The 27,955-nt window shown below is 43.2% G+C and overlaps 1 protein-coding gene across 6 annotated transcripts; it reads right to left on the bottom strand.

Moving 5' to 3' along the window:
• Positions 1-12: 12 nt before the first annotated feature.
• Positions 13-27,955, bottom strand: arhgap17a (Rho GTPase activating protein 17a). 6 transcript variants are annotated; one of them, XM_056365906.1, is made up of 22 exons: positions 22,399-22,415; positions 20,822-20,867; positions 19,310-19,349; positions 14,779-14,883; positions 14,503-14,535; positions 13,931-14,007; positions 13,043-13,154; positions 12,258-12,334; positions 11,984-12,101; positions 11,065-11,133; positions 10,807-10,888; positions 9,744-9,871; positions 8,117-8,228; positions 7,820-7,901; positions 7,607-7,687; positions 7,405-7,518; positions 7,120-7,211; positions 6,411-6,558; positions 5,843-6,133; positions 4,932-5,080; positions 4,201-4,743; positions 13-2,679 (listed from the first exon to the last, which is right to left on the bottom strand). In XM_056365906.1, exons 4-22 carry the CDS (start codon positions 14,869-14,871, stop codon positions 2,546-2,548), a joined length of 2,535 nt encoding a protein of 844 aa, XP_056221881.1. In that variant the 5' UTR covers positions 14,872-14,883; positions 19,310-19,349; positions 20,822-20,867; positions 22,399-22,415; the 3' UTR covers positions 13-2,545. The 6 variants fall into 6 exon arrangements, with proteins under 6 accessions (XP_056221881.1, XP_056221879.1, XP_056221883.1 ...); XM_056365907.1 differs by lacking the exons at positions 20,822-20,867; positions 22,399-22,415 and adding exons at positions 4,056-4,077; positions 27,444-27,955 and having other exon boundaries at positions 2,542-2,679; XM_056365904.1 differs by lacking the exons at positions 20,822-20,867; positions 22,399-22,415 and adding an exon at positions 27,444-27,955.

Here is a 27,955-nt window from a genome sequence, read left to right as displayed (position 1 = left end):
GACAGATTTAAATAGTTTCTTCATATACTTTATTTTCTTTGGAAAGGGGGTACAACCAAGCATTCATATTACATGTTTTTATTCAACATTTGAGCTCACCAGACAGCATACATACAAAAGGAGCTTAAAAACGCAGCATTATCATTTCTAGTTTAATGGCATTTGTTTGTCTTAAAGAGCCTTGAGATACCAAGCTCTGTTGATGCACAGGGATAAGGCAGCAAGGTACAGGAGCAAAGAGAGAAAGGAGGGGATAATAATGCTCGATTGTCTCTGAAAAACACCACTCGTTTTCAGGGCAACTGCAACATCTGACACTCTCTCCATTGGTACCATATTAAGTCAGTCCTGTAGGAACCAAACTCTGCATTATATCTGAGGCCAAAAAAAGCAAAGCGTACATAGAAAATACAACAAAGCCATTTTTAAAAAATATTTTGACCTGGCAAAATCTAACACCACATCACTACTGAGGTTTCACAGCAGCGTGTTCTCAGCTCAGTGGGAAAGACTGAAAAAAAAAAAAATCCTAAGCTAGGAAACCACTCATTGGCCTGCGCTCAAGTGCAATATCAGCTGTTTATGCGTCTTTCTGTTCAGGATCAAGAGGCTGGTAAAAAAAACAACAACTGTCCTTTCACTACATTCACTCACACACAGCCTGTTGTGTGTAATGCTCCGGCAAAAACACCAGAGAAAACACAACGATGAAGAAAAACAGAAAGGCAAAAATACTGACTGCGTTCAGGCTGGGAGGGTAAATCACCCTGCTACTTCAGCTTAGAAAAACCCAAAGAAATCAACACATTTAAATACACAACTTTTGTGGAATAATACAGAACCATACACGTCTTCTATTGCAGAGGGTCAAATCACCTTCCTTACATCCCTGAAACGTAACTGTTGCCAAGACAGCTTCTTGGAAATACTGTAGTACTAGGAGACAAGTATATCCTCCGTACAGTAAATATATAATGCTTATTGTATGGTTCTGGGAGGAACCGATAAGGCATGATTTACATTTAAAGACTGCATTAATTATGTCAAGCCACAGGGAATGTGTGTTTTTAACTTGGTAAATAAATACAAGAGTGAGGGTGGGGTTGAAAGAATGGGGTTTCCATACAAAAAAAGGGGGGGGGGGGAGATCAAGTGTTTGAGGCGACTGGAAACCTGCAGTCACCAGCTACACCTTAAGCAACAGTTTTGGTTTCTACTTCACCGGCTGACCTTTTGCCCCGTCCTCCCCCCTGTGCTGCAGAAATACCTCATCTTTTTTTCAGTTCTTCTTCTAAGGCCATTTTTCAACAGTAAAAAATACAAAAACACCTCACACCAAATTCCACACAGGTCTCATCAGTCCATATTTTTTTTTTTGGCTTTCCCCATGACCCCCCCCCTCCCTCCCCCCTCACAACAGTCAGTACCCACACTTTATATTGCTATGCATCATCGTTAGCACAGTTGTCTGACGGTGTTACAGGCGAATCTCCGGTCCTCACGCTCTGCTGTTTGTTGCTGATTGTCTGGAGCTTGTTCTGCAGGAAGCGCAGTATGAAGATAGAGATGGTGGTGCCGTGTATGTGTGTGTGTGTGTGTGTTGCAGTGTAGAGTCTTTGTGTCACAAGTCTCCTCGCAACCACATCTGGAACCATCATGGAGGTCAGGAGGACCCTCTGTAAGTAAATAATGGCTAATAACAGCTTTAAGGCTGGAGATGAGATGGTGGGTGTGTGAGAAGAGATCGGTTCTGTTTGACTGTGAGTGAACTAAATTATCTAATATGGTAATTTTCCCTATGAGGTTACAACAAAAAAAATATTTTCATGGCAGATATTTTCTCAATTTATCATTTAATGCCAAAAAAGTAAGGAAAATGCAAATTATTTTAGGTTTACACATTCAGGTTGCTTGTTTTGTCCAAGTAAAACCCAAAGATATTCCTCTTACTGTCACAAAACAAGCAAATATTCACATTTGAGAAGCAGGAACCAGTGAATTCTTGGCATTTTGCTTAAAACTGGTTCTTCGATTATGAAAATTGTTGCTGAATCATTGACTTTCAGCTCCAACTCTGACATATTACAAGTGACATCATGTGTAATATAAAGATAATTTACTGTTTTTTTTTGGATTCCAACTAATCCAACTAATGTGCATCAGTAATATTAAAAGTAAGTGATGTTCACGCGCAGCAGCTACATCGGTTAATCAATCAAATGTGCTCACAACAAGATGATACTTTGGTTTCTCATAAACCGTTATTTATTTTGACATTAACCGCGCCTATTCAACACAATCTACTATCATAGCCTTTATTCACCCAGAGCTCTGTAACCTCCATCATGGCTGCCAGAAGCTGCATTATGTCACATTAAAGTCCTTCATTTACACTGGACTGGGAGAAGATAACAGCAGAGGTCGAGGGCTGCAGATATGAGCTGGGACTAAAACAGAAGGAGACTAAATGAGGTGTGTGTCTGATGAGAGGAGGAGCGTGGGCGCACTGGAGCGGCGCGCGTGTCCTCGTCTCCTCATGTCCTCTTTATAGGACAGTGCTCTCGGTGTCCAGGTCACAGTCTTTGGGAAGAGGCAGGGCGGAGGCCGTCGCTGGCTGCTGGTCTACAGCGAGCTCAGGGACCAAAGCACGACTCAGCCCTTTGAAAGACATCGCCGGGTCTGGAGGGCGAGACACAAGATGGGAGACAAAGAAATGACAGTGAGGAGACGGCGAAGAGCAGAAGCTTTAAACAGAAAATAAATAACTACGACAAAATCAATCAGAAAAGATCCTGTCTGTCACCACTTGTGTTAGTTAGTAACACGTTTCCATGCATGCAGACATTCACACAGAACATCCTGCAAACATAAACAGACTATCCATGCCCACATTAGAAGAACAATGGCCATAATCACAACCATGTGCAGCTTCATCCTGCAGTATGAAAACATTTAAAGCTGGTGTAAGTATGCCATCCAATGAGCCTGTGTAATATTTTCCATAGCTAAAACAGCAGCAGAGGCTCGGCAGCGGCTCAGTGCCACAGCAGGGGGCGGTGTTTGCTCAGAGACTGTGAGCCGCAGAGCAACGGGCAGATGGAAAAAGTGAAGTGTGTGTAATCTGAAGCAGGAGTAGTGAAGCAAGTTTGAAATTAATCTGTTTGACCAGAGCTGTGGAGAAAATAGTGCAGGAAATCCCCAGGTTACATCTGAATGCAATGATTGATATGAAGAGCTGAGTGCGACATCTGCAGCTATATTAGTGAGAAGACAAGAACAGTCCATTTATAAACATGCAAACATGCACGTCAGGGTTACACACTGGTTTCAAAACGCCACAACAATACCTACGATGAGAAACAATATACAATACTTCACATTTAAAAAAAAACAAAAAAAACAACACAATCTGTCGACTGAGGGTTTGAAAATGACCACAGTTTGTAAAATCAGCCTTGGTACGAACACATCAGTTTCAAACCCTTACATACTCGTATATCGCATTTCAGTGACTGGAGATGAAGATGAGTGACTCATGATAAATGAGAGCCCTGATGCGAGGCTGTCATGATTAAAAAAAGGGCACCATATGTAATGTCGCTCTCATCTCTGGCATTTACTCCTCATGAGGTTCGACTGCTGGAAATACGAAGCCATAGGAGGAAACAAGAACTCGCCAGTGACTTTGAAAGGACGATGTAAAAGCAACAAAAAAGATGAGTTACAATGATGGGATGTTGCTAATTTCATTAAACTCGATCAATTCATGTGGAGATACTAATTGGTTTTGATGATTTCTTCTTCTTCTTCCCCGCTCACCAGCTGTCAGCACTGCACACTGACTTGGACAACCGGCAGTTCACCTTCCCTCCTGTGGCTTTGTTCTCTCGTCCCTTTGTTCAATGCATATACTTTGATACACAGTTCGACAGTCGAGCATCAGGGCTGAAGTAAATGAGATCTGACGGAGGCGGCAGGCAGAACTAAATGTCCACGGTGAGGAGCGACACAAAAAGTGCAAGTGCTGCTAGTGAAAAGGTCAATTAATAACAAACCTCTCACAGGTGCCTCTTTAACCTGTGGAGGTATTACAACGCAAGACTATTAGCAAGAGTGCACATTAGTGTTCAGCAGTGACATTCATATACAAACTAAAGCAAAGTATTTACATGCTGTCATTATTTGAGAGGCAACACTCACCCATCATCTTGTAAGCAGTGGCACAGATCCCATTAGTATCATTGGTCAGTGTGGTGGGTTGGGGTGGCGGCGGGACGCTCGGTCTGTTCCGGGGTTTGGGGACGGGTCGCGGCCGCGGAAGAGAGCCCGACTGATAGGGAGACGGGGACGGAGGAGCAGCTACATCCTGGGTGGCAGTGGAGGGCGGAGGGGTGTCTGGAGGGGTCGGGGTGCTTGGAGGCGAGGGGTCCGCGCTCTGCTGGTCCCCGCCGGACTGACCGAGTGATGAGAGCTGTGTCGGAGGGCTGGCCTGCGTCGGGGGCTCTGGGGGCGGATGGCTGGGCGCCTGGATCGGCGGCTGGTTGCTGGAGTGGCGTCTGGGTGTGGCACATGGCTGGGAGGTGGGAGAGGTGGGTGAGGTGGGGGAGTGGCTGGACAGGGGTCTGGGAGTCGGGCTGAGGGACTGGGATGAGCCTGAGGAGGAGGTGTGGTTCACTGAATTGCAGGGCTGGCAGGGAGGAGGGTTTGTCGGCTTGGGAGGGGCAGGAGCCTGTTTCTTGGTACCTGTAAGTTGATAATTATTGGTGGAAAAGAATATCAAATATATATATCCTGACAGAAAAATTGTTTCCACTGAAAAAGGTAAAAGAATACGATTTGGCCAACAATAAAAGCTGAGAAAACGCCAAATATCTGTTAACAATATTATAGAAATATGTCTATTTGTACCAGATGAGAGTGCAGACTCTTACCTCTGCGCATCATATGAGGACTGGGCCCCATGGATCCTGCCCCGGGGGTCCCGGTGCCCAGCTGTCCTGCAGCTTGGCCGCCTCCTCCAGAGCCATTCCTCTGGAGCAGGGGGGTCGGGGCGGTCGTGGAGTCACGAAGCTTTGGGTTGCTTTGGAGAAGACGGAAAAAGAAAGGTTTTTTAAAAAATCCTTCAAATTTTAACCCAGAATTCTGAAATTCTGGATACTGCTCATACAGCAGCATTCACTGCTGAATGTTTTCTTTTTTTTTTTTTTAATGAAGGTTAGAGCTATTAGAGCAGATACAGCATTATTTAAAAGCAAACTCGTCTGCAGGGTCAAGTGTTGTAAAGGACGAAAAAGAATGCTGAGCTGAATAGTGTTATCTGTCTGGAAATGAATGTTGTCCTTTCACCAACTAAATCAAAGACACCCTTCAGCCGTTGCGTAACAGGCACCAATGTCCAGGCTTCTCAAAGCAGTTTGAGCCAGTTAGTGTGAAGTTCCTGCTGATTCCAGTGATTTGGGGAGGAAAGCAGAGGGATGGGAAGTCGAGAGGCCCTGAGAGTGACTGTTAGCGGAATGACAGCAGCCATTGTTGTGCTGTTTCAGTGGGCTGACCTCAGACAAGTCTGGTCTGCATAGCTGGAAGTGGCAGTGGTGTAAGAAAACTTGTGGTTTTTCTAGAGAAACAACAAGCTGAACCAAAGTGACAAAGTGAGGTGTCCGCAAGCTACCGGTGAAACATGCATTATTAATCCATTACATTTTAAAAAGGCCAGACAGACTGACCTCATCACTTCACAGAGAAGTACATGAAAGTGTAAAAGTCTGTCTGTCTGTTTGTCTGTCTGCATGGCATGCTGTGTCATTCTCCACCAGCAGCAGAGATGCAGGAAAGCAGCCCTTACCTGAGCTCTTCTGTGTGCTGGGCTAGAAGCTGCTGAGCGGCTGCAAGAGCTGCCAAACCCTGCGCCAAGCTATGCTGGGCTGTGTCAGACCCTGAACCCCCCGGAGGAGCTTGCGGCTGGGGCTGGGGCTGGGGCTCGGCCGCGGGCTGGGGGACCTGCCCGGCCCCGTGCCCCTGCCCTGGAGCCTCCACAGGGGGTAAAGGAGGCTGGAAGGCAGGTGAAGTGTGCTGCTTTCTACCTAAGGTGTTACTGCCTCTACGAAGGGTGTGGTCCGAGTGCTTGTTAGGGGTGCTACACGGGGAGAGCAGGGACACAGTGAGAGAGAAAAACAGAAAACAGAGCAGGACAGAGAATCACCAAAACCCCAGAGCTCTGAGAGAAGTCAGTAAAACTGTTAAGATTATATATTGATTATAAGGATCCAATTTAGCCCAAACTTTACTAGAAGCAAAAGACAGGGACAAGAAAAAGCAACTGGATTACAGGCAAAATTATTTCCAAAGTATTAACTGGAGTAAGTCATGAATGCTGTGGGACAGGAGGTACAAAGCATCTCCGGGGTGATTACTTGTCTTTGCGTGTTGTGTCGTTCTCTGGTACCACCATACTGCCAGGCCTCTTCCTCTCAATGGTGCCACAGTCATAATCTAGGTGGTTGTTGTGGTTGGATGCAGGTATGGGCATTGAAAACATGCCGGACACGTTGAACTCCACCTCTGCAGGAGGAGAGAGGGCTGGATTTACCAACACAGACTGGTATACATCTAGTTTGAACTTGTGCTACTGAAGCCAATGGACAACAGGATGATATTTTCATCCCTCTCTGTATGTGTACAGGCGATGGTCAGTTATGGTGAAATTCAGTCAATTTATCTTAAAATACACAGATTAAAAGGCAAATTGGCTTTGACTCCGACCAAGACAGAATTGTTTTGGAACAAAGTGAAGGTGTCTTTTACAGCCAAAGATAAAAAGATAGATAAATAGTGGAAAATAACCTAAAAAGGCCTCTTCTGGTCAAAAAATGTGTAATGTAGAACTATATTTGTATTTGTATTCACCTCATTTGCTTTGCTGTATGTTTAACTTAACACAAGCTGTATTAAGGGAATATGTAACATCTGTTTTCATCAACCTTCACTCTGACCTCCAGAGTACATATCTTACTAGGCAGTTAAGTTTCCTTCACTGATGCAACGGTGGGCTGTGATTGGCTGCAAGTAAAGGAGAGAAGGTCAGACTGCAAAGCAACAGCTGGACAGGGATCCAGAGCTTACCCTCAGGAAAGAACCAGTCAGCATGCTGGATGATGGGCTCCACGATGGCCACCACGTGCACAGAGGTAGCTGCAGCCATCTCAGCCAGAGTCCTGGGTGTATACATACAGATGAGCAGAAATTAGATGCTTTCACCATAACGAGTGGCACTCTAAGCTAAAAATAACAGACTCCAAGACTAGAATTATGCCTTTCAAGATTGTCTCATTTTTTAAAACACGACAAACACTGTAGCTACTTTCTTCTTCGTCATCAGTATGATCCCCTCCCTCAATCCCCTCTCACCCCTCAGTCTTGGCCCAGAGCAGATTGGGTCCCAGGACTATAGCAATGTTGCTGGGAGTCATTTTGTTCACCTCGCTGTCCTGAGCCAGTTTGGCTAAAAACTTCACCAGATACCTGCATGAAAACACGGGAGTAACGTGGGTGAAAACATGCAACAGAAAAACATGAAAGTGTGACGAGCTTTCTTGTGAAAATAACTAACCTCAGGTTGGTTCTGTTGTTCTTTGGTAGCTGATCACAAACAACCCAGAGTGCCTGGAGCCTCTTGTCTGGGTCTGACACACTAGAAAGATAGAAAAACAAATATGATTGAAAGCGAGCACGTACTTAGTTCCAGTCTACAAAAGGCTCAATGGCTCAAATATCCTTCCCTATTTGCACATTTCATTTTCAGTGAGAATGTTATGAGCCTTGCCTGGACGCCTGGATCCACTCATCATAAAGCTGGTAGGTCATTAGAGGTTCAGGCAGCTCCCTCAGGTAGGACTTCAGTGCTCCTGAAAACACACATCCACTGATAGTTTAAAATTCTTCAGCCACTTTATAAAAGCCACAGAAAAGACCACGTAGAGGTTGTAACAGAGAAGGCACGGAGACACAAATACGAACTATTCAATAAATGTAAATTACCTCAAGTGACACACCTTTCTTTGTTCATGGATTTTGATTTAAGTTTTATATTAAAAAAAATTGGCCTTGGTTTGGGACGTACCAGCGACAGCGTGGGGGTCGGAGTAGAACTCCTCCAGTTGTGAAGTGGAACAGTCCAGTGCCGCCTTTAGCTTCTTGAGCTTGGATGCCCCGGCTGCGATTCTGAACAGACCCTGACACACAAACACACAAAAGACAAATAAACCACAGTAACATTGCCAGCAAACAAAGATACACGCAGGCATCCAATGTGCACACAACACTCTGATGCACACACAATATCTTAACAGTCAATTACAGATAGACTGTGTATAACCCCACTACATAAACTCCCCCTGCCAGCTGCACATAATGAGACCTTAACGCAGGCAAACAAACACGCCCTCACAGCACAGCAAGCTCTTTACTTTGACACATAAACAAAGCCCGTCTTCACACCATAATGACACACACAGGGAATGAATAGGGCCACAAATAAAGCCCTTTGCAGTTAACACTTGCACTGTCTTAAGCTCTTTTTTTTTAGTACATGCACAAAGAGATCTGATTTATGGACGGGAGACAAGTGGATTCTATTGTATTCTATATTTGTTTCGGGAAAAGGACATCTCAAACATTTCATAAATCATCACTGTAGCATAACGGCCGACAGCGTCTCTGGAACAACATTACGGAGACACAGGAGTTTCCCCTGTTTACAGTTCGTCCGTCCAGTCATCTCCATCAGTCTTAAGATGTTCATGTGAACAAACAACTTAAAGCTTGGTTTCAATTATGTCAGTGACCAGCAGAGCCACTAATCACAGCCACAGCTTCATGTGACTTTTAACAAGCTGTGACCGCTCTCTTTATTCTTACATGTGAAACAAGGAGAACAAAGGAGCAATCGACCAGATGAGCAAACAAAATCATATTGATGTTATTAAACACTGCAGAGGGAAATCAGCCCAGAGGAAGATATATAGCAATGTCTGAATCACAGCTGACTGCTGCTGGTCACTTCTACTTAAAGTTGTATTCATCAGTTTTTGGCAATTAGCATAAAGTCGAAAACAAGCTGACAGACACACAGCAATGAGACATTATTTCCATTTAATTAAAGCTGTCATGCGAGCAAACAATTGCCTCCTTGGATGTCACAGCAGGATTGTGACTGAATGTGAGTTTCTCTTCTCGTTTGTTGCTCTGTTCTGGTCTCTCACCACTTTCTAAGGTTCCTTTCCGGTGACACTTTGACACGTCTTCAGCGATGAACCCGGGGTCATAACTAAACATATATTTTTTTTACTTTGATCACTGCTTATTTAGTTATGAATATTCATCAGTATAGACGATCACTTAACTTTCTGAAGGCAGGTTTTCAGGAGCTTTAATATAAAAAAAAATCTTAAGAGTGCAACTTTAAGTCTGTAAAGGCAGTGGAGATGTGAGGTGTATCCACATGAGACCACACTACAGCAAACGCACTTTTAAATTATATTTGTCAGTTGAGTTACCCCTTGAGCCTCATAGTCCAAAAATATAGCAAGCGCCTCCTCGGGGTCACGCTGCTTCTAACGTGACAGACACTTCCCTTTCACTTCTTATTACAGTCTCTCTTTGCACACATCTTACAGAAGGAGAGGACGATCCATACCAATGTGATTCCACTCCCCCCACAGCCTCCCTCTCTGTCTTCACTTCCTCACCTCTTCCTTCATGCCAGTCTCCAGAAGCATCATAACACAGGCTTCTATTGGCAGGGCGATCTCCCTTCCGCTCCTTTTCAGATGTTCATCCAGCCCCGTGCCGAACGCAGGCTTCTCTGTCCACGAGTCTAATCACGAAAGGGAAGATTGACAGTGAAGAGTGAGACGCAGTGATGCAAGACACATTGTTTCAAATCTGAGGAGACAAAAGAAACCAAAAAAAGTAGCTTCGTATGACCCGTCTGTCATTCTGCAATAAAAATCATTTCAGCACTGAGACAGGACTTGGTGCGAACCAGCCTGTTGCTGGTCTGGACGGCAGATTTCTGGGTCAGTGACGCTCCCTCGGGCCAGTTCCAAACCAGTCTTCCTCACTCTCCCCACAGGGTGCTGTCAAATAATAACCACATGCTCCCAGCCAGCAGGAGTGACTGTTCGGCTGTCTCTCTGTATTTACGTGCGTATGTGTGAGCTAATGTGCGAGCGAACAGGGAGGCAGAGGAGTGAAGTGGTGAGGGTAGGGGGTGGAGGGGGCCTGCAAAAACCCAGGTGGGTGTGATGTGAGAAGAGGTGGGGGGTGTGTGTGTGTGGAGTTCGTGAGTCATCACCACATGCTGGGAGACCAGGCTTGTCCGGTTTAGACCACATGTATTTAGCGCAGAAAAAAACAAGCTCCTTGAACAAGACAGCTTTAATAAGAAACATTATGTTGGTAAAAAGGGAAAAATAGATTATTTCTGGAGCAAAGCAGTGAAAACAAAAGACTATTCTTTAATAGAACCCAAAGTGATGTCACCTAAAGGTGCAGTAGCTGGTCGATTTCTTAAGCCAGAAAGGGGAATAAGGAACACACCTTCTTAAATGTGTATGAGGGAAAAGGTTTAAAAGTGACACCAAACAACACAGACACCAAAGAAAAACATGCGCATTCTCCAGGAAACATGTAAAAAGGCACCATATTATGGGCCGCACAGAGCCTTCTTGTGTGTACTTCCTACAACAGCGCTGCACTGTTTCGTGTTAACTGGGTGTGTGTGAAGAGGCATGTTTGAGTGCATTATACCTTGCTGAGCCTGGATGGTTGGCAAGACGCTCTCCAGAAGAGTGAGAGACTTTCTGTGGTAATCAGCTTGAGCTTCTAAGAGCTACAGAAACAAAAGAGAGAGGAATAGATGGTGAGTAGAAGAAGACAAACAGTAAAAGTACATGATAGAAAAGTAAATAAAAATCGCTGGCCAAGTCTGTGTTCCCCTGTTACTCTGCAGCTGTGAACATTCCCACAGAAACTCAGGCAAACACATTTTTGACTCGCTGTGCTCACCGTTACAAAGAAGCAGGCATAGTCGCCTTCCTTTGAGAAAAAACTGTACATGTCTGCAGCCAGTTGATCCTGTGGAGGAAAGACAGGAAGTTTAACAGGAGAATTAAGAACAATATTCTTAATATTACTCATATAGTACTTTTCTAAACCAAGTCAAAAAGTGCAGTCAAGAATACAAACGAGTAACAAGAAAGGGGAAGAGTAGTTTTATTGTAATAAACCATTATTAATCTATTAAAGAACTCCATCTCCACAACAGAGTGTCATCAGTCAAAAGACTGGATACTTCAGGTGGCGTCAGTGGTCAGCTAAGCACCACGCGAGTCATAAATCCTCCTGCTCCTGGCAGGACTCAGAGAGACTGGGAGGGAGGGCTGGTGAAGGGGAAACACAAGGCCCTGCGCTTCCTGGACAGAAAACCTGACACAACATGCAGCCACGACGCACTAGAACTCACCAGTGACTCAACTCAATTGATGCAAGTACACACAAACACACACACGCGCGCGCACACACACACGCGCGCGTGCACACACACACGCGCGCGTGCGCACACACACACACACACACCACACACACACACACACACACACACACACACACACACACACACACACACACACACACACACACACACACACACACACACACACACACACAGAGCTGACGGGGCATTTTCAGCCATTTGTTTTGCGTCAGCAAACTGGGTCAGAGGGCCCGAGGGTCTTGGACTGTCCAGTCGTTATACGGTGATGATTTTATGGCTAGGACTATTTCCAGTTTCTTTTACTCAGTCCACTAAGACCATAAATGACCTTTAGCCTTTCTATTCATTCAGGATCAAAGACACTAGGCTGCTATGAACCCGATACACAAGACTACAATGAAGCGATAGGTCATCTACATGCATGCTGGATACCTTGCAAAGCTCCACTTTGTTCATGGCCTCATCCACCTCCTCCTTGAGTAGGTCAGCTTTGGCCGTCAGTGCTTGTGTATTTGTTCCTGAGATTATTGACTTGGTTGCCTGCAACCATCTGAGGTTGGAGAGACAAAGGGAAAATTGGAAAACAGGATGAGACTATTTCTGTGACACAGAACCACAATGTGATATTCAGAAGCTCTAATGTGGACTCGGTTTCATTTCTTGTGCTCGCAGGATGCATCAATATGGATAAAGCGATGAGACAGACCTTGCTCTGGCAGAATCGTAGTCCAGCACTAGTTTGGCCAGCTGTTTCCTCTGCTTCAGGATGTTGGGGATGTCGACCTACAAAAATTAGATCCAAAACACACCAATATATGAAAGCCTAAAAAGTTATTCGATGACAAAGACCTGGCAAATATTAGTTTTGCTCTTCCTGGATGACTATACTAAGATCTTACTGCTGATTAGTCTTTTTAACAGGAAAATAATAGAAAAACCTGCAACAGTGTGCAATACTCTTATTTCACATTTTATACTTAAATGGCACAAATTTGTCACACCAAGACCCCTGTAAATGGCTCCTGGCCCCCTCCAAACCAAAACAGTAGCAAAGCTTTTCAGGAGGGACAATTGTAATGAACCAAACTAAAATGCGAGGTTTCTGGGTAGAAAGATATAGATGTCTGGTGGCTCAACAGTTACTCGCGTTAGGGGAAACTTGGTATAACAAAGTGGACAGATGGCAAACCACAGTCAAAGTCCATTATGTTTAGCTAATGTTGCGAGGGCTGGAATCAGCTTTGTTTTGACTTTTTCTTCTCCTACCTCACAGGATCACATTACCAAAACTAGCCAATATGGTATGTGGTATGTGAGTCCATGTGACTTTGGCTCAAAAGCTCTATTTTATTTGCAACTGGGCAGTGTACAACAAAAAGACAGGGTTGGGGATGATATTTTAAACAAGCAAAGAGATATAAAAGGTTTATTTTTAAATATTTAAACTTGTGTTCAACTGTTGCTGTGTCCAGGAGATGTGAGGTCTCTGACCTCTGCTAGCTGGCTGAGGGGATCCAGAACATCCTTCTCTATCTGCAGCTCATGTTGCATCAATTCTGATGCCAGACGATTTTCTGCCTCGCCGCACACTTCCATCATCTTCCTGTTAATGCACACGCCAGCACAGAGAGCGAGCGAGAGAGAGAGAGAGAGAGGGAGAGAAAAGAGCTTTCAAATCGGAACACATTCAGATTCATGCATCATTATCACTACCGGGTGAGGATGTGAGGTCTTCTGAAAACAGTGTAATGACACGTCAATTTATTCACATTACAACACAGACGGATTACAATCTGTGCCACTAGCACAGAACATAATCCTCTGTTTCAGTCAATAACTGAAAGCAAAAACAGGTCAACATAATGTCATCATTTCTAGCTCAGAACCAGGAGCACACACACGGTGGCTTGGTGACTGTCGACCTACAATAATGAGTCATTGTTCTGGGCCACAGTGTTTCATGCAATGAATTCCCTGAACCTTAAAAAACAAAAAAACAAAAAAACAAAAACAGTGTAGCTGACAGTTGACATAAATCATAATTACTAGCAGACTGACTGATGTACTTTCTCTTCCTCATTATTTCCAGACAGACACACGGCTGCTGCAGAGACTTGGAGACATTCACTTTCTAGATCCTCAACTACAAACTGTCTGGTCCTGTTTTAAATGTGTCTCTCAGTTACGACGAGTGATTTCATCCTCACGTAAAGGAACTGTTGAAAGTCCTGTCAACACAAAACAAAACTGGGCAGGTTGGTTGCCCTGAATGCGTGGCCTCATATTTCACACTCTCTGGGGTGCATCTGCTCCATATAGCAACAGTTGCCAGGGAGGAGGATGGGGCAATGTGGTATGTCAATCAATCACCGTACTCACCCTATCAAGGAGTCCTCTCCCAGTTGGTTTCCACCTTCCACCATCGCTTGGGATAATGCTGTCAGAGGAAGCTTTTTCTGTGGTGTGTGTGACAGATGCAGACAGCGATTAGACTCACACTGAGACATAAACTATGTCCTACTATGTAGATGCTCAGAAGTACCTATATCTATACAGTCGCTTCATTATTAGACGTTCAAAGCAATGGAAAGTTCATCAAGGACTTTCCACTGAGCAGCTCGACAGTAAATTCACACAGTCAGGAAGAGGAAGAGAGATTTCCGAGCACAGGAGGAAAATACAGATGTTAAACGGGATTTAAGATGCAAACTAAGGAAGTAAGACATCTATCAAATGACAATGCTGAAGCTTTTTTTTTTTTTTTTACACTTACACACTTTATATTTGTGCAAAAACATTTACGAGTCTTCAACATCCTGTTTGTTCTTTACCAGAGAATCCCAAAGGCAAAAGTGTCATGCATAGTGAATAAAGATGACAGATGTCTGAGTGGGAAATGGAGCAAGTGCTGCTGAGGACCAGAGAATGGAATAAATAATCAGTGTTTTTACCTGCCCATTTCCTGTATAGAGGCGTGGTACGGACTGTAGTGCATATTTGGGTAGTGTGGGGTAGAAAACACAAAAGAGAAATCATGGACTGTTGGCCTACTGTGGATAATTGTAGTCAGTTCAACTAAAAACAGTGAGAACTCAAAATTTGTGTGGGAAGTGATGCTAAAAATTAAGCTAGTACACATCCTGCAACAACTGATTGATGAAGTTAGTGTGTCAAAGGTAAACTGGAGCTATAACAGAGGTGTCATTGGAACATGCTTCGTGTCTTACATGTCTCTTCTCTGCATCTGCACCAATGTGTCCCTGCAGACATGACACCATCCTCTTGTGTGTGTTGTGGGACACCACACGCACCAACTCCATGCGCCGTTCGATCTGCGTGTAAGATGAAAATGTGCAAGAGGAGATCTTTAGCAATTGTCCTTTGTGGACAGTGTCATACATCAAGTCATCCAAGAGCACGGTGGAAGACTTTCTGTAGTTTAGGTGAGAAGATTTTTGGATTGTTGGATTCATTTAAAATCAATTTTGGTAAACTTAAGTATTGGACTACATCCTGTCATGATTGTTCCAGTATAAGTGTCTTTATTACTATTACTGTTACTTATTCATAAAAAAGAAGAATATCATACTGCATTTCTACCAATAGATACTCCCAAAATCCTACACACTGCTCCTTTAATCTCTTCAACAGTATTAACTTGTCTCCATAAACCAAAACGACAGTGTGTCTGCACAGTGCACACTTAATGGCTAATGAGGTCCAGTTCCACGCAGAGATTTGATTTGCAGCGGCCTCCGGGGAGTCAGGGGTCAAAGTATAAACATGATTGATAAGGCTTGTCCCTGCTGAACAACACTGGAATGTTATCTTTGAAACACATGACTCATCGGAAGTGTCTCTATAGCAACGGCCACCGAGCTGTGACCGAGAGCGAGGGGTTCTTTGGCTTTAAAAAGACCTTTTTGATTACACAGGCTTTCTCCTGTCTACGAGGCCCGACTGCACAGATCCACTCTGTGCTTTTAGTGTGACAAGATATAATACTGTCATTGATGGGAAGCACAGCTATTCTGGCTTAAGGACAGAGGCCGACTGAAGTCCTGCAGGATGACTATTCACTGTCCTTGTCGTGCCAGGTGCCTGACAGGGACAGTCAGTGTCAACATTAGACTGACTGTCACCAGCCCATGAAAAGAACTGATGATTGCAAGTTACTGTTCAAGTCTACTTAAAAGTCTGGCCAGCAGAGTCTGATGATGCAAAGAACTGCTTTACACTGGCAACGCTTGTACTTTCCCACAAGTGGCAGGCTGCGTGTAACAGAGCAGGTGTGTCTTCTGTTTGAAAAAAAAAATAAAGAAAATAAAACTCTCAAAAGGGACAAACATGAACTCAAGAGCTGGGACAAACAATGTTGTAAATAGTGGGAACACTGGGGTCCAGAGGCCAAAGCGAGCAGAGATGGAGAGAGACTAGCGCAGAGGGAGGATCAACCAAATACCAGACAATTGTGTTCCAAAAACAGAACGGAGTCGGAACTCAGGAATTCCACAGCAGATATCCGCCTCCGTACATCGTCCTCCCCTCTCGCCTTTTCCCTCCCTCTGTTCTCGCGGTCTTACGTCATTCCTGACCCGTGGTGGCCCCCGGCATTCCCAAAACAGCTGGGTCAAATCCAAACTTACTGAACACACACACAGAGCTTCCATAGGCTATAGGTTTGGAAACACTGCTTAGACTCAGTCTAGTGAGTACCTGGCACAAAACAAGCGGGGGATTCCCCCTCCCTGTGCTCTAGGGGCGAAGTTCCTGTGTGGGTGTATTGGAAGTGTTTTGGTTGCATGGCACTGGGAGTACTGCAGTCTTCTTCCTTTCATTGTATCAAAATGGGGGTGAGACACAATGCCATGCACTCAAAAAAAAAAAAAATACTAGATGCGGAGGAGTGGGAGAACCTAAGCAGAACCATTGGGAGCCAAAAGGAAGATGGGTGTGTTTTTCCTCTTGCTGTGTGATGAGGTCAACAGCTGGTCAATCCCATGACGCATCAAGGAAGCAGGGAATCCCAGTACAAAGTGGGACAGACGGGGAGAAAAATACAGAGAAGGTGTACGTCTGTGTGCCAGTGTTTGTTTATTGGTTCCTAAGAGAAATGATATTAACATGTCTGGACAAGTCCAGAATGAACAAAAATAACACCATATGACGCATTAAGGGTGGAATTACTCAAGTGAGCCACTGATGAACAAAATATTCTTTGTTTCCAAAAGTGATAAATAAGTGTTTAAAGCTACCGTAAAAAATGCCCTCAACACTTTATTTTTAGTATTTCTGTGGTAACCTCTGCTAAACAGAAGAGCAGCAAGGACTGGACAGCTGGGACAAGAATGCTGGGTGGCTCACTGGCACACCCCGGGCAGGACGGGGTATTGGGGGACAAGACTGAAGATGCATCGGTCACAGAGCTGCTGTTGCACCCGGCCACCTCTCACCACAGAGGTCAGCAGCTGTTATGACATGAGCTAAAACTCAGATGATTCAAATAGTTGCTTTTTATGGTCACTTTCAATTCTTTGTAGTGAGAAGTGATAAAAAGAAAAGTGAACTGTGAAAATACCACTAAAACTAAGTCTGTTTGATTGTGGATTGTATGGGGGGAATTAACAGAAAATCCCTGAATGCTGTAGAAGAAGAAGTGGGAGGCTAGAAAAAGAAGTAGGAGGCTGAGCGAAAGTGAATGCACCAAATTTAAATTAAATGTTTAATTGAAAGAAACTCAAGTCAACATTTCACAAATAATAAAGGATTTTTTTCAGTAATTAAGGGATAAAAAGAGAATTTCTGTTTTTATGTGAAACAGCCATCTCAGGAATGAAAGGGGTCAAGTGATTTCCGTGTCTCCATCCCTCACTCCCTTTTCCTTTATCAGACAGAAACGTCCCTGTGAAGTGAGAACCAGAGCCCACAGAGTCACAGCGGCTGACTTCCAGACAGGGGCAGAACAATCGTGTCTTTGAGGAACAGTGAAAGTCAATTGTCAGATATAATACAACATCCTCTCCTCAGTGGAAAGCACCCCGAGAGGTTAGTCACCGCCGTCCGCTTGTCCACTTGTATTACACTCGTGCTTGCTTTAAATACAACACTGATGTTCTAGCTGTCACTCAGATGTGTTTCTTGTCCATATACGACCCATTTTATTTTCACACCACCTAACGAAGGAATTTAAAGATCCGTCAGTGCTGTTTGTTTATGCACCGGTTACAAAAGAGGGTGGGGAGAAGAATAATAAGAATAGAGGCTTTCAGACATTGTGGCTGTCCTCAAGGCATAACACAAAGCCAGCTGAGTTTGTTTGTACATCTATGATGCCTCCCATTCACACACAAAGACAATCTTCATCGCTGGAATGTCTTTGCTGAGCAGCCAGTATTTTGTCCCAACCCCACCTGCTGTCTGTCTCAGAGGGCCTCAGGGAGTGGAAATAGTTTTCCCCCTGGGAAATACCTGCACCAGCAGTTTTCATACACAGTGCATCTCAACTGTGTCAGCAACAGTCCCATGAGTTTACAGGTCTTATTTTGAACAAAGCACGACTCCAGCTGAATGCACTGATTAGCAATCTTCAACCAGAGAGCAAGAACTAATAAATGATATCAGCTGCTGCTTGGTTTGCATGAATACTTGCATACTTTTGGGCTTCGTCAGCACATGATTCAACTACTCTTTAAGCTACAACCAGACTATTTTCTGTCTAAGTCAGTAATGAAATAGAAACGAAATTCTGCATCTACTGTTACAAGTGGTCATTATTTTGGTATTCTGTGTCCAGTACTGGCCTCTCACATGCTAATATTAAAGACAAGTTAATGTAGACTTAGAGAAGATGAGTGTCCTGGGAATGAAGAAAAGCAACAGGGAACTAAAAGGCCTTTGAGAGCCAAGTTGGGGCTGAATCGCTGGTGCATGAATCAGTAACCAAATAGAAAAATTGTGTTTAATTATATGTCTGAAGTTGCAGATCACTAAGGGAAAAAATGCAACCATGTGTAATGGAGAGTGACATTCTACAAGGTTGTCACTGTAATTATAAACTGCACCAAGGCTAATCAATGATTAACACACCTACAAGACAAGGGGAGGGACTAATAAGGCAAATTACTCTATTTGAGCTTTGAAATTGTTGAGGTGGAACAAAGAGGAACAGACTTGAGCTCTCAATGGCACATGAGGCTAACGTGAGAGAAAGTGAGCTGAAGTTGAGCACCAACAACAGTCAGTGTCTACACAACAGGAAGACTGTTTGATTGTGCATATAAGAAAGTTAAACATTATTTAAACAGAAATAAACTGAAACTAGAGCTGGTATTTGTATCAAATTCAAACTCTTGGCACCATGATTACACCAGTATCAACAGGTCTACACAGACTGACAAACACCAACTTTAAAATATGGATGTCCTACAACATCCTCTCTGTAAAGTCAATCGAGCAGGTTCATCAGCAGGGTCATGTGATCCTGCACAGGCATGGGGAGATAAACAGAGGGCTCACCTTCTATTCAATACCTGCAGTGTATAATGTGAAAAAACAGTGGCTACAAAACAATAATATTGTGCTTAATGCATGCCCATCTTTTTCCCCAGTTTGCCCATGGTGGACTATTTTTAAACAAAAACTGTTTTTGTCAAATGAACCGTTTTTAACTCCAGAGGGACAAAAACTGCAGCCACTGCCTAACAGATGCTAACAGTGTTATGAGCCGGTCAGAGCTCGACAGTCAGATTAATGATTTACCTGCAGGAGGTCATCGCTGAGGACTTCTGTTTTCTCCGCTCTGTGGATGAGAAGAGACAACAGAGAGCATTCAGATTAGCACAGGCAGACAATTATTCAAGATAAGAATTTGTACTTCAATGCTGCTCTGTTTAGTCACTGTGGAAATGTCTGTCACACAGCTCCTGACAGACTGGTTTCTACGCTGTGCTTCCAACGTTAAAATAGTGTCAGGTATTGACAGCGGCATCCGTGGGAATGCTTCAGGAGAGGGTGGGTGTATTGGGTTTGTTGCCACTGCTCATCAAGGCTGGTATCTAGGCTGGAGGCCAAGGCAAAACCTGACACTCGTCAGACTACAGCTGCTGCAGCTGCATGATCCTTTTTCAAAACTCATGAACTGTGACAAGCTTGAATTATATCTGATAATAAAAAGATTCTGTTAAACTCAGTGAGAACCAAACAGAAGGTGCCTCTCTGTTGCTCGACACACTTTGATTTTCCTTAAGCCAAAGCTAGCCGTGCTCAGGGTGTCGTGCGTGGGGCAGCCACACAGCCTTGCTCCTTAGTCTATTAATAGTAAACTAATAGTTGGACGTGAAGAGGTCAGACGGATTAGATTCACTTAAAAGGAGAAGGCTGGGAAACACGGACGCAGCTCAAACTGCTTGTCAACACCATCACACAGGCTGGTGGCATCTGTGACTACAGGGAGGAAAAGGCAACACTACAGTCAAAGGGTCAATGGCAGGAGACAGGTTGGGTGCTATGACATGCAACTGTAAGAGACTCAATTTAGCAAAACTGCAGTATACTTACAGAAGGACACTAACACCTGCTGTATTGTTAATTTTTTTCAGGTGCAGAAGTTATATTATGAAGCAAACACATCAATGCTTTGATCTATATGAGTTTTAATAAGGTAAAGAATGTTTTTATTGGCATGTTACTGATACCTCAACAGACAGCCACTGCCAGTGCATGTAACTGATCCAATACCAGTGCTCTCAAAATCTTTTTTTATGTAAAGTAAAATGAGGCCATGGGCTACTGTAGAGCTAAAAACTGGGTCAATAACCAGCCATGATGTAATGACTCACTTTAACACTGAATTTTATTATGTTATTGATGAAGAAACTATTTACAGTGGATTGGTCATGTCTGGTCAATACTCTGTCCACCTGAAAAGGTCTGTACTGGCCTTGACATCTCGGTGCATCCATGCAGCTAAAGAAGAATATTAGGCGCTAGTATGTCAATTTGCATGCTCTAGCTAGGGGGTTTCAGTGACACACAATTTGGTTAATCCAGAACTAGCGTGGGAATTTATAATCATTAAACAAACTTTGAAAACGTTAAAATTTGACCATGGTCAGTTAAGTGTCTGCTCTACCAACAACCAGTCAGGTAACTGTTAACATATGAAGACTTCATGCTTTTAGTACGGCTGACAGAAAATGAAATAAGCCGAAACGTTTGACAACTGATTCATTGTTTAAGTAAAATTTTTAAGTAAAAATGCCAATAACTCACCGGTTCTAGTTTCCCAGATGTAATTTTTTTCTCTCGTCTCTTTCACCTTTTACAATAGCAAATGGAATATGTTTGGGTTTTGGAGTGTGGAATATAAGACAATACATTTAAAGACATCACCTTAGACTTCGGGAATGTGTAACAGGCATTTTCAGACATTTTCAGCCTAAATGATTAATCAGTTAATGTTAATGCCACACTTTCTGTTTCTTTACTTTCACCCAAGATTATGACAGGTAACACTGGTTGTGTTGTGTCTAGTCAAGTGTAAGCTCACCCTTCTAAATGAAGGGACCTGTAGACAGTGGCTTGCCTGCATTTAGGGTAACTGGAGCTCTAAATGAAGCCTGGGCCCTCCTCCAAAAACTGCTTTCTATGAACTATAGTAACCTTGTCACAGCTGCTTTCAATTACAACACAGAGGCAGGGAGCAGGGAGAAACAGAGAGAGACTGACAGAGATGGGATGATGATCGTATGGGGGTTAGAAGGAAAGAAATACAAATGCAGAGATTTTGGGGGTGGGGTTAAAGACTCTTAAAAGTGCCAAACCAGAATAATCTAGAAGCTTGAGATGAATGGAAAGAGTTTCTCTTCGCCGGAGGAGAGCCATAGCCAAGCTGGTGAGGTCACACAAGCAGAGTGAGGACTCACAGAAACCTACAGACAAGACTTCCAGCTCGCTGCAGGAAAAATGTGAGCCGCATGCACACACAACGTGATTATGAAGCCACAGTATGGAATCCATGTTCTGGTGTAGCCTACATGCTGAAGAGCTCTTTATGTGGTCCTGTTGAAAAACCACTGTGTTCATCAAGTAGACTCATCCCTTCATGAATACCTGCCTATAGATCACAAACATCGCCTGTAAAAACAGGTTATTAAGTATGTTTATATGCACACTTAATTTCCACTATAAATTCTGCTTGCTAGTTGGCTTAATGTCCAGAGGGACTGTAATATCGTACTTTATGCTTGGCACATAGGAATGTGCCAAGAAAATGGAGGTAGAACTTAATATTTTTCAGAAGTGATGAGTCTCCACAGCAGGACCACCAAATCTCTGCATGCTGCAGTGTGAGACTTGCACTTTAAAAGTGGTTTTGCTGTGGCTGCAAAAAAACATTTACTGTTTTTCCCACCACAACTAATGCTGTTCAAACACCGCTTTACATCTGGTCCACTTAATGACCTCTGTAGCTCATGAGCTGAATTTAATCAAAACACCAGAGGAAACCAGACTAAACTGTATACATGCCAAGAGTAATACAAAAGCTTGATGAGTGATCCAGCTCTATTAACTGAGTTCTGCTTACTGAAGCTGATGTGAGCAAGAGAACCTGGTGAGAGTGGGGTTTACATGATATTTGCAAACGTTGCCCTAACTTGGTTGCAACTGAATGATCAGTGCATGTGAAGATACTTGGAGTCGTTAGCTTGTATAATAGCAACGTTTGTGTGAACCAACTCCAAAAAGCACTGTGTCACAGAGGCAAAAATAGGCTGTGTGCAGGCTGAGCAGAGGACAAACAACAACAAACAAAACAACAATTGTTTTGCCGGCATCAGCTGACCTACAGCGAATAGCGCTGACCCCATCGTGCCTCACTGAAGCAGGAGCCTTTGGAGGAAAGTGTGTCACTGCATGCTGCATGTGACTTCTTAACAACCAGAGATCCTCCTTGCACAGCCGTGGCCACTGGTTCAGAATGGTAACCATGACGATCTACTATCAAAATGGAAAAGGGTGGTAAGAAAATACTGCAGCCATAAGCACAATAGAGCGGCTGTTGCAGGCCACTCAACACAATCAGCAGGCTGAGGAGCAGGGAGGGTCCACCTCTTACGGCTGCAACAGTTGGCAGCTTAAGGCATAAAGTAATGGATACTGGACCCAGATGAAAGGAACTGGGAGAATAAGTGACTGACTCAGCCCATACAACCTGCCTAATGTAGCTGATTATGTGAGCTGTTACACTCACATTAGACTTGAGCTGGAGAGTGAGCATAATAACATGGAGCTGTAAACTGAAACGATCATAGCTCAAGGCTAAGCTAACCTATATATCATGACAGGGCAGGATGCTTCCTTCCTGTCAGATTTTTATATTGCGTTATTGTAACAATTAATAACTACCAGCAAATATTCAATATTATTGCTTGAAACTGACGCAAATGAATAAATGGATTATCAAAATTGTTGCAGATTAATTCTTTCTTGATCAATTTACTGATTAAACAACTAATCATTTCAGCTGTGGTATTGTTACTCTACCTTTTAAGCCGAGCGTTAGTCAAAAATCTTTAGCTGTTAACATCAGACCTGTGTTTAGTTTGTCACTTGAGGATACGTTGGCTTTAGACTAAGTCAAGTCAAAACCACCCAACAGTCAGCATTACTTGAAGTGATTATAATTAAACGATGCACAGTCATGCCGATTACGTTTTTCTCTTTGCAATCAATAATCTGGATGACAGCAGACATTACTTTGACAAACAAACCGAGCCAGGACCTTGTAGGTCTAGTTTATCACTAGCAGTTGCACACATACCTGATGTGGGAGTTACCTGTCCTGGTTAATTCAGCAATGACATTTTGTTAATCCCTGTGGGGAAAAAGTCATTTCATCTTGACTCTGTATTAAAGAAGGACTTTCATACAATACAACAGAGCTGCATTAGATTGCGTAACACTGAGCCGGTAGGACTATTGTTGTTGTTAGATATGGTATCAAAGAGGATTATACAATATAGCGGTTTATAATGCCAGTGAATGATTCACTGTGACTGAGGAGAAAAGCTCTGATAAAAATCTGTATACGTTCTGTCACAGTGCATGGGGGGAAATTTTAAACATCTGTGATTTTGTTGACCCGACTTCAGGAAGCTCTGAGCCTCAGAACAGGGCACTGGTAGTTAAAAAAAGACTCCTGATTCAGTCATTTGTGATAAACTAATCATTGACTGACTGAAGTTACTCTGGTGTAGCAAAGCAACTACCTCACCAATCCAGAAAAACTGAAAGTGATGCAGCAATTACACTAATGTGTTGTGTGACATATATGCGAGTGACTTCTGCTGGCTGCTAGTGGCTGAAATCCCTTGAGGAGCCTAAGATAATGAACCAAGCTAAAAGGGCAATTTTCTAGCTCAGGTGCCTAAATAATAAACTGAGATATGTGTTTTACAGGTTCACTTTCATGTCTCAGGTCACACAGATTTAAGGCCTATTCCTTCACTGTACAATACCCTTTACCTTTGAACCGTCCCTTATTAGCAGCCTCTGTGCTCACGCCTTGATTGAACCACATCATGTGACTGACAAACTTATCTAAGTCTGATTTCCTGAAATTTACAGGTGATGTAATTATCGCAAGCAAAACAGAGAAAATGTAAACTCTTAAAAAAATCAGCTGAACGGTGACGAATTCAGTCCTCCCCCTGGATCTGCGGAGCAGGACTGTTAGCTTATCTTTACTCAGATAGTGGTTATAGCCTGTAACACTGTATTCATGGGTTATCTCCCTGAAAGGTGTTACTATCTTTCAAATTAACCTGCAGCAAACGTGCATGTAAAGTGCCAGGGAGCTCAAAGATAGCGCACAGAAATAAACTTCTACAAGGAGATCCCAAGAATCTTCACCATGTTCCCTGGAATGAATAACTTGCTCTTTTTCCCCCTCCACCTCAGTTTCACTCTCTGCTCCTACATCAATTTTCCAAGCTCTCTCTCTCTTTCTCTTTCTCTCCTACTCTTCTCTAGAAAGCACTAGAATGTCTCTGGGAGGCAGTTTCCTGTTTGTAGAAGAAGAAGGAGAGATTTCCTCAGAGCGGCTGCTTTCTGGACACTGTGTTCTACCTTCACACAATCACAGGAACCCAGGGGGCAGCGGAGAGGGCCTTTTGCACTCCAACATTTTTGCAGATGTAGATACACAGGCAGGTTCAAACTTAATGGACAAAGCAAAAAGCAAAGGTTGCTTCCTACTCCAACCACTGACAAGATCTCTCATTCAGAAGCGCATGTATATGAAAGCACAGGGGATCCACCCTACACGTGCATACAAATGAGCAAGCTACTGCAATCACGCTCACACACACACACGCAACACACACAGACACACACACACGTGTCTGTTTTCTGCATTACATTCTCTCCAGTTTTAATTTACTGCTGTACAGTTCAGTGAGGAAATTATGAGTATTCCAGCTGCCCTGCTGCTTCTGGTCTCAAGTCCTGGCTGTAGGAACATTATTAGGGCAGATTCTCTTTGTAGAGTCTGCTGATTTAGTTTCCATCAAATAAACATTACAGGGATGGCGAGACGGTAATTAATGTTTACTGCATCTCTGTCAAAGATTCTACTTCTGACTGTCTAATGACAACTCCCTCTGGTTTGTCTGCTTACCTGTGATTATTTTCAATTTCAGATCATCTATCGTATCATCATATTAAAGTAGGCAACATATAATTTAGACTATAATATGACAAAAATAATGACTCATGTTCATTAAAAGTTATGAAAACATAATATATAATGGATAAACAGAGCTGTATTTTTCGGAGGATACAATATGAATTACTAAAATGTGTGTGTGGTACTGGTCCGATAGCCCATATCTGCATTGACTGATAAGAAGCATAACAAGCCTCTTCTATTCTTCTATTAAAATCTTTAACTTTTTAGCGCATAAATACTGCGACAGAAAATCAATCTGCAGCTAATTTCATAAATGATTAATCATATTTCAAGTAACAAAATTCAATACACTTGCTGGTTCCAGTTCCTCACATTTGAGCATCTGCAGCCTTTCATTGTCTTTTATAATGAAATAATGAAATATCTTTGGGTTGTGAACCGTTGGTTGGACAAAACAAGACATCTGCATATGTTATTTTTGGCCCTGGCAAATGTAAAGTGCATTTTTTACTACTTTTTCACATTTTCGACAGAAAATATTAAGTTGTTCCACACTTTTATATATATGGATTCAATTTCAGTCTGTTTTTTTTTTCTTTATTTAAATGTAGGAAATAAAAACTGCCAGTCTATTTTAAAAAGACACATTATCGTTCCCAGGCTGTCAGTGATGTCCAGTGCTTGGTGCACTCGCTGTCCGCCTGAGGTGCCAAACATTGTTGATTCCCACATGCTAACAACCACTAAACACACACACAAAATGCCAGAAAAAATGAGCGTCAACCTCCCATGATGAACACGGCCTGTGTGACGTGTCTCACCCTCTTGTCCTCCCAAGGCCGGGCCACAGCCAGTGCTACTTTAGATATCCAGTTACACGGGGACACTGTTTGTCATTGCACAACAGCACTAAACACAGCAGAACACATTGTCATTGTTGGGATTTGTGCTCTTTTTCTAAAAGTGGATCCATTCACTTATTAGCTTAGACACTGGCACATGCCTCAAGTTTAGAGGAAATGAATGCTTTAAGTGGAGACAGAGAGATACTTCCATCACTTAAACACATTAATCTGTTTTTTTTATGCTTCAAGTTTGATGTCTGGTTGAAGCTGAACATCTAGTGTTTCACTAATGGAGAAGCTGTTTCTATCACTTTATCAGCACAGACTGAAAGTGAATCTTGCTGTAGTGCAGAGTATAAAGCAAATCATCCACTGCCTTACCATATTAGCCCCATCTCACTCGGTTCTCATCTTTTTCCTTTAAGATGATATCTGAACTCTGCTGCACAGGAGAATGTAAGACCAGACAATGACATCAGCAAAGGCCTGACCCCTGGCTAGGGACACACCAACATATCGTCATAATATGGTATCTGTATGGGGATACTGGCTTTGTAACCTTCACTATTATTAGCCCAGTAATATTTCTACCTGTCCATATCTGACCAGTTGCGCAGCTACCGTTTTTACTTTTACTTAACTTTTTATGTGTATGGGAAACAAACTCAACCAACAATAGGCACGTCTGAAATATTCAACCTCTTCTGCATCTCCATTTATACAAAGACTCCCCCAAAAAAAAAAAACTCAAAAATGCAGTCTGGCATGGGTTGATTTTGGTGGGAAAATGTCTGTTATCCACAACAGCTTCAAAAGTGACTATTAATGCATCACTAAACCTGTCCAGCAATGCTCAATGTTTTTCACAATTTCACAACACACATCTGCTATTTTACCCTGCAGGGAAACTGGACTCGTGGCTGGTGTTTATTTCCCACTATATCAGATAGTGCTATTGCTAACACTGCGTAGATAGCTGATTCATTCTTTAAAGAGGGACATCTGGTTGGGTTTAGAGAGCAGTGTGGACGCTTGCACACATCAAGGAAAGCCTTTAACACTCCCCCATCCAGTTTTTATTAACAGTACCATGTCTTTAAGCCTTGTTGTCAGCTATTAAAAGCAAATTAGTCATTCATAACAGACTAACCTTGTCAACACTGACCAGGTTTGTTTGTATTAGTTCGTGTAATTTCCCTTTTTGAGCAACATTTCAATGCCATAACTGCTGGAGGGCAAGTTAAGGAAAAGTACAGTGAATGGTTAAAGTTAAATTAAATGGACAAGCCCTGGAAGTCACCCAAAGAAAGTGTGTTTGCTGGTGAGCTTCAAATCAGTAAACAACTTCAGTACTTGCCTGCCAACTGTTTGATTGGCGAGCTGTTTCATCCGATTGAACTGCTTCTTCATTTTCGGTCCTTTGCCAGTCTAGTCTTCCGAAGTAACGCTTCAAAGCCGGGCTTTGGTTTGTCATGAAGTTTCTCAGGGCCTCTCCCCGTTTTAATTTCCCAAGCTGTCGCTATGACAGGGAAAAACAAGCGAGAGCCATTGAGCCCAAAGCCAATTAAAAATAGTTTGTAGCCTCGCTAGCCCCTGAGCTAGCCTTTCCCAAGTGGAAATACTAGAGAAAACTCCCCGTTGGGGGCGACGGCATGATCCGCAAACGTCCTTTTTTGTTTATTTCCATACATTAACGTCCCGAAGTAAGCCGTGACTAACTTTCACTGGCTCCGGCGGCTTTTCATGGCGCTTCTCGGTGTCTGTCTTGACCGTTAGCCGACGAGCTAACGTTACCGAGCTGGATAATCCGTCGGCCGCTTTTTCCCAGCGCAGAGCAGGGAGCCGAGTGAACAGCGGCGGCGACTCACC

Source organism: Seriola aureovittata, chromosome 21 (assembly GCF_021018895.1).
Source record: "Seriola aureovittata isolate HTS-2021-v1 ecotype China chromosome 21, ASM2101889v1, whole genome shotgun sequence".
Classification (NCBI taxonomy): Eukaryota; Metazoa; Chordata; class Actinopteri; order Carangiformes; family Carangidae; genus Seriola; species Seriola aureovittata.
Note: the sequence above shows the minus strand (reverse complement) of the source record. Positions and strands in the feature narration are given on the sequence as shown.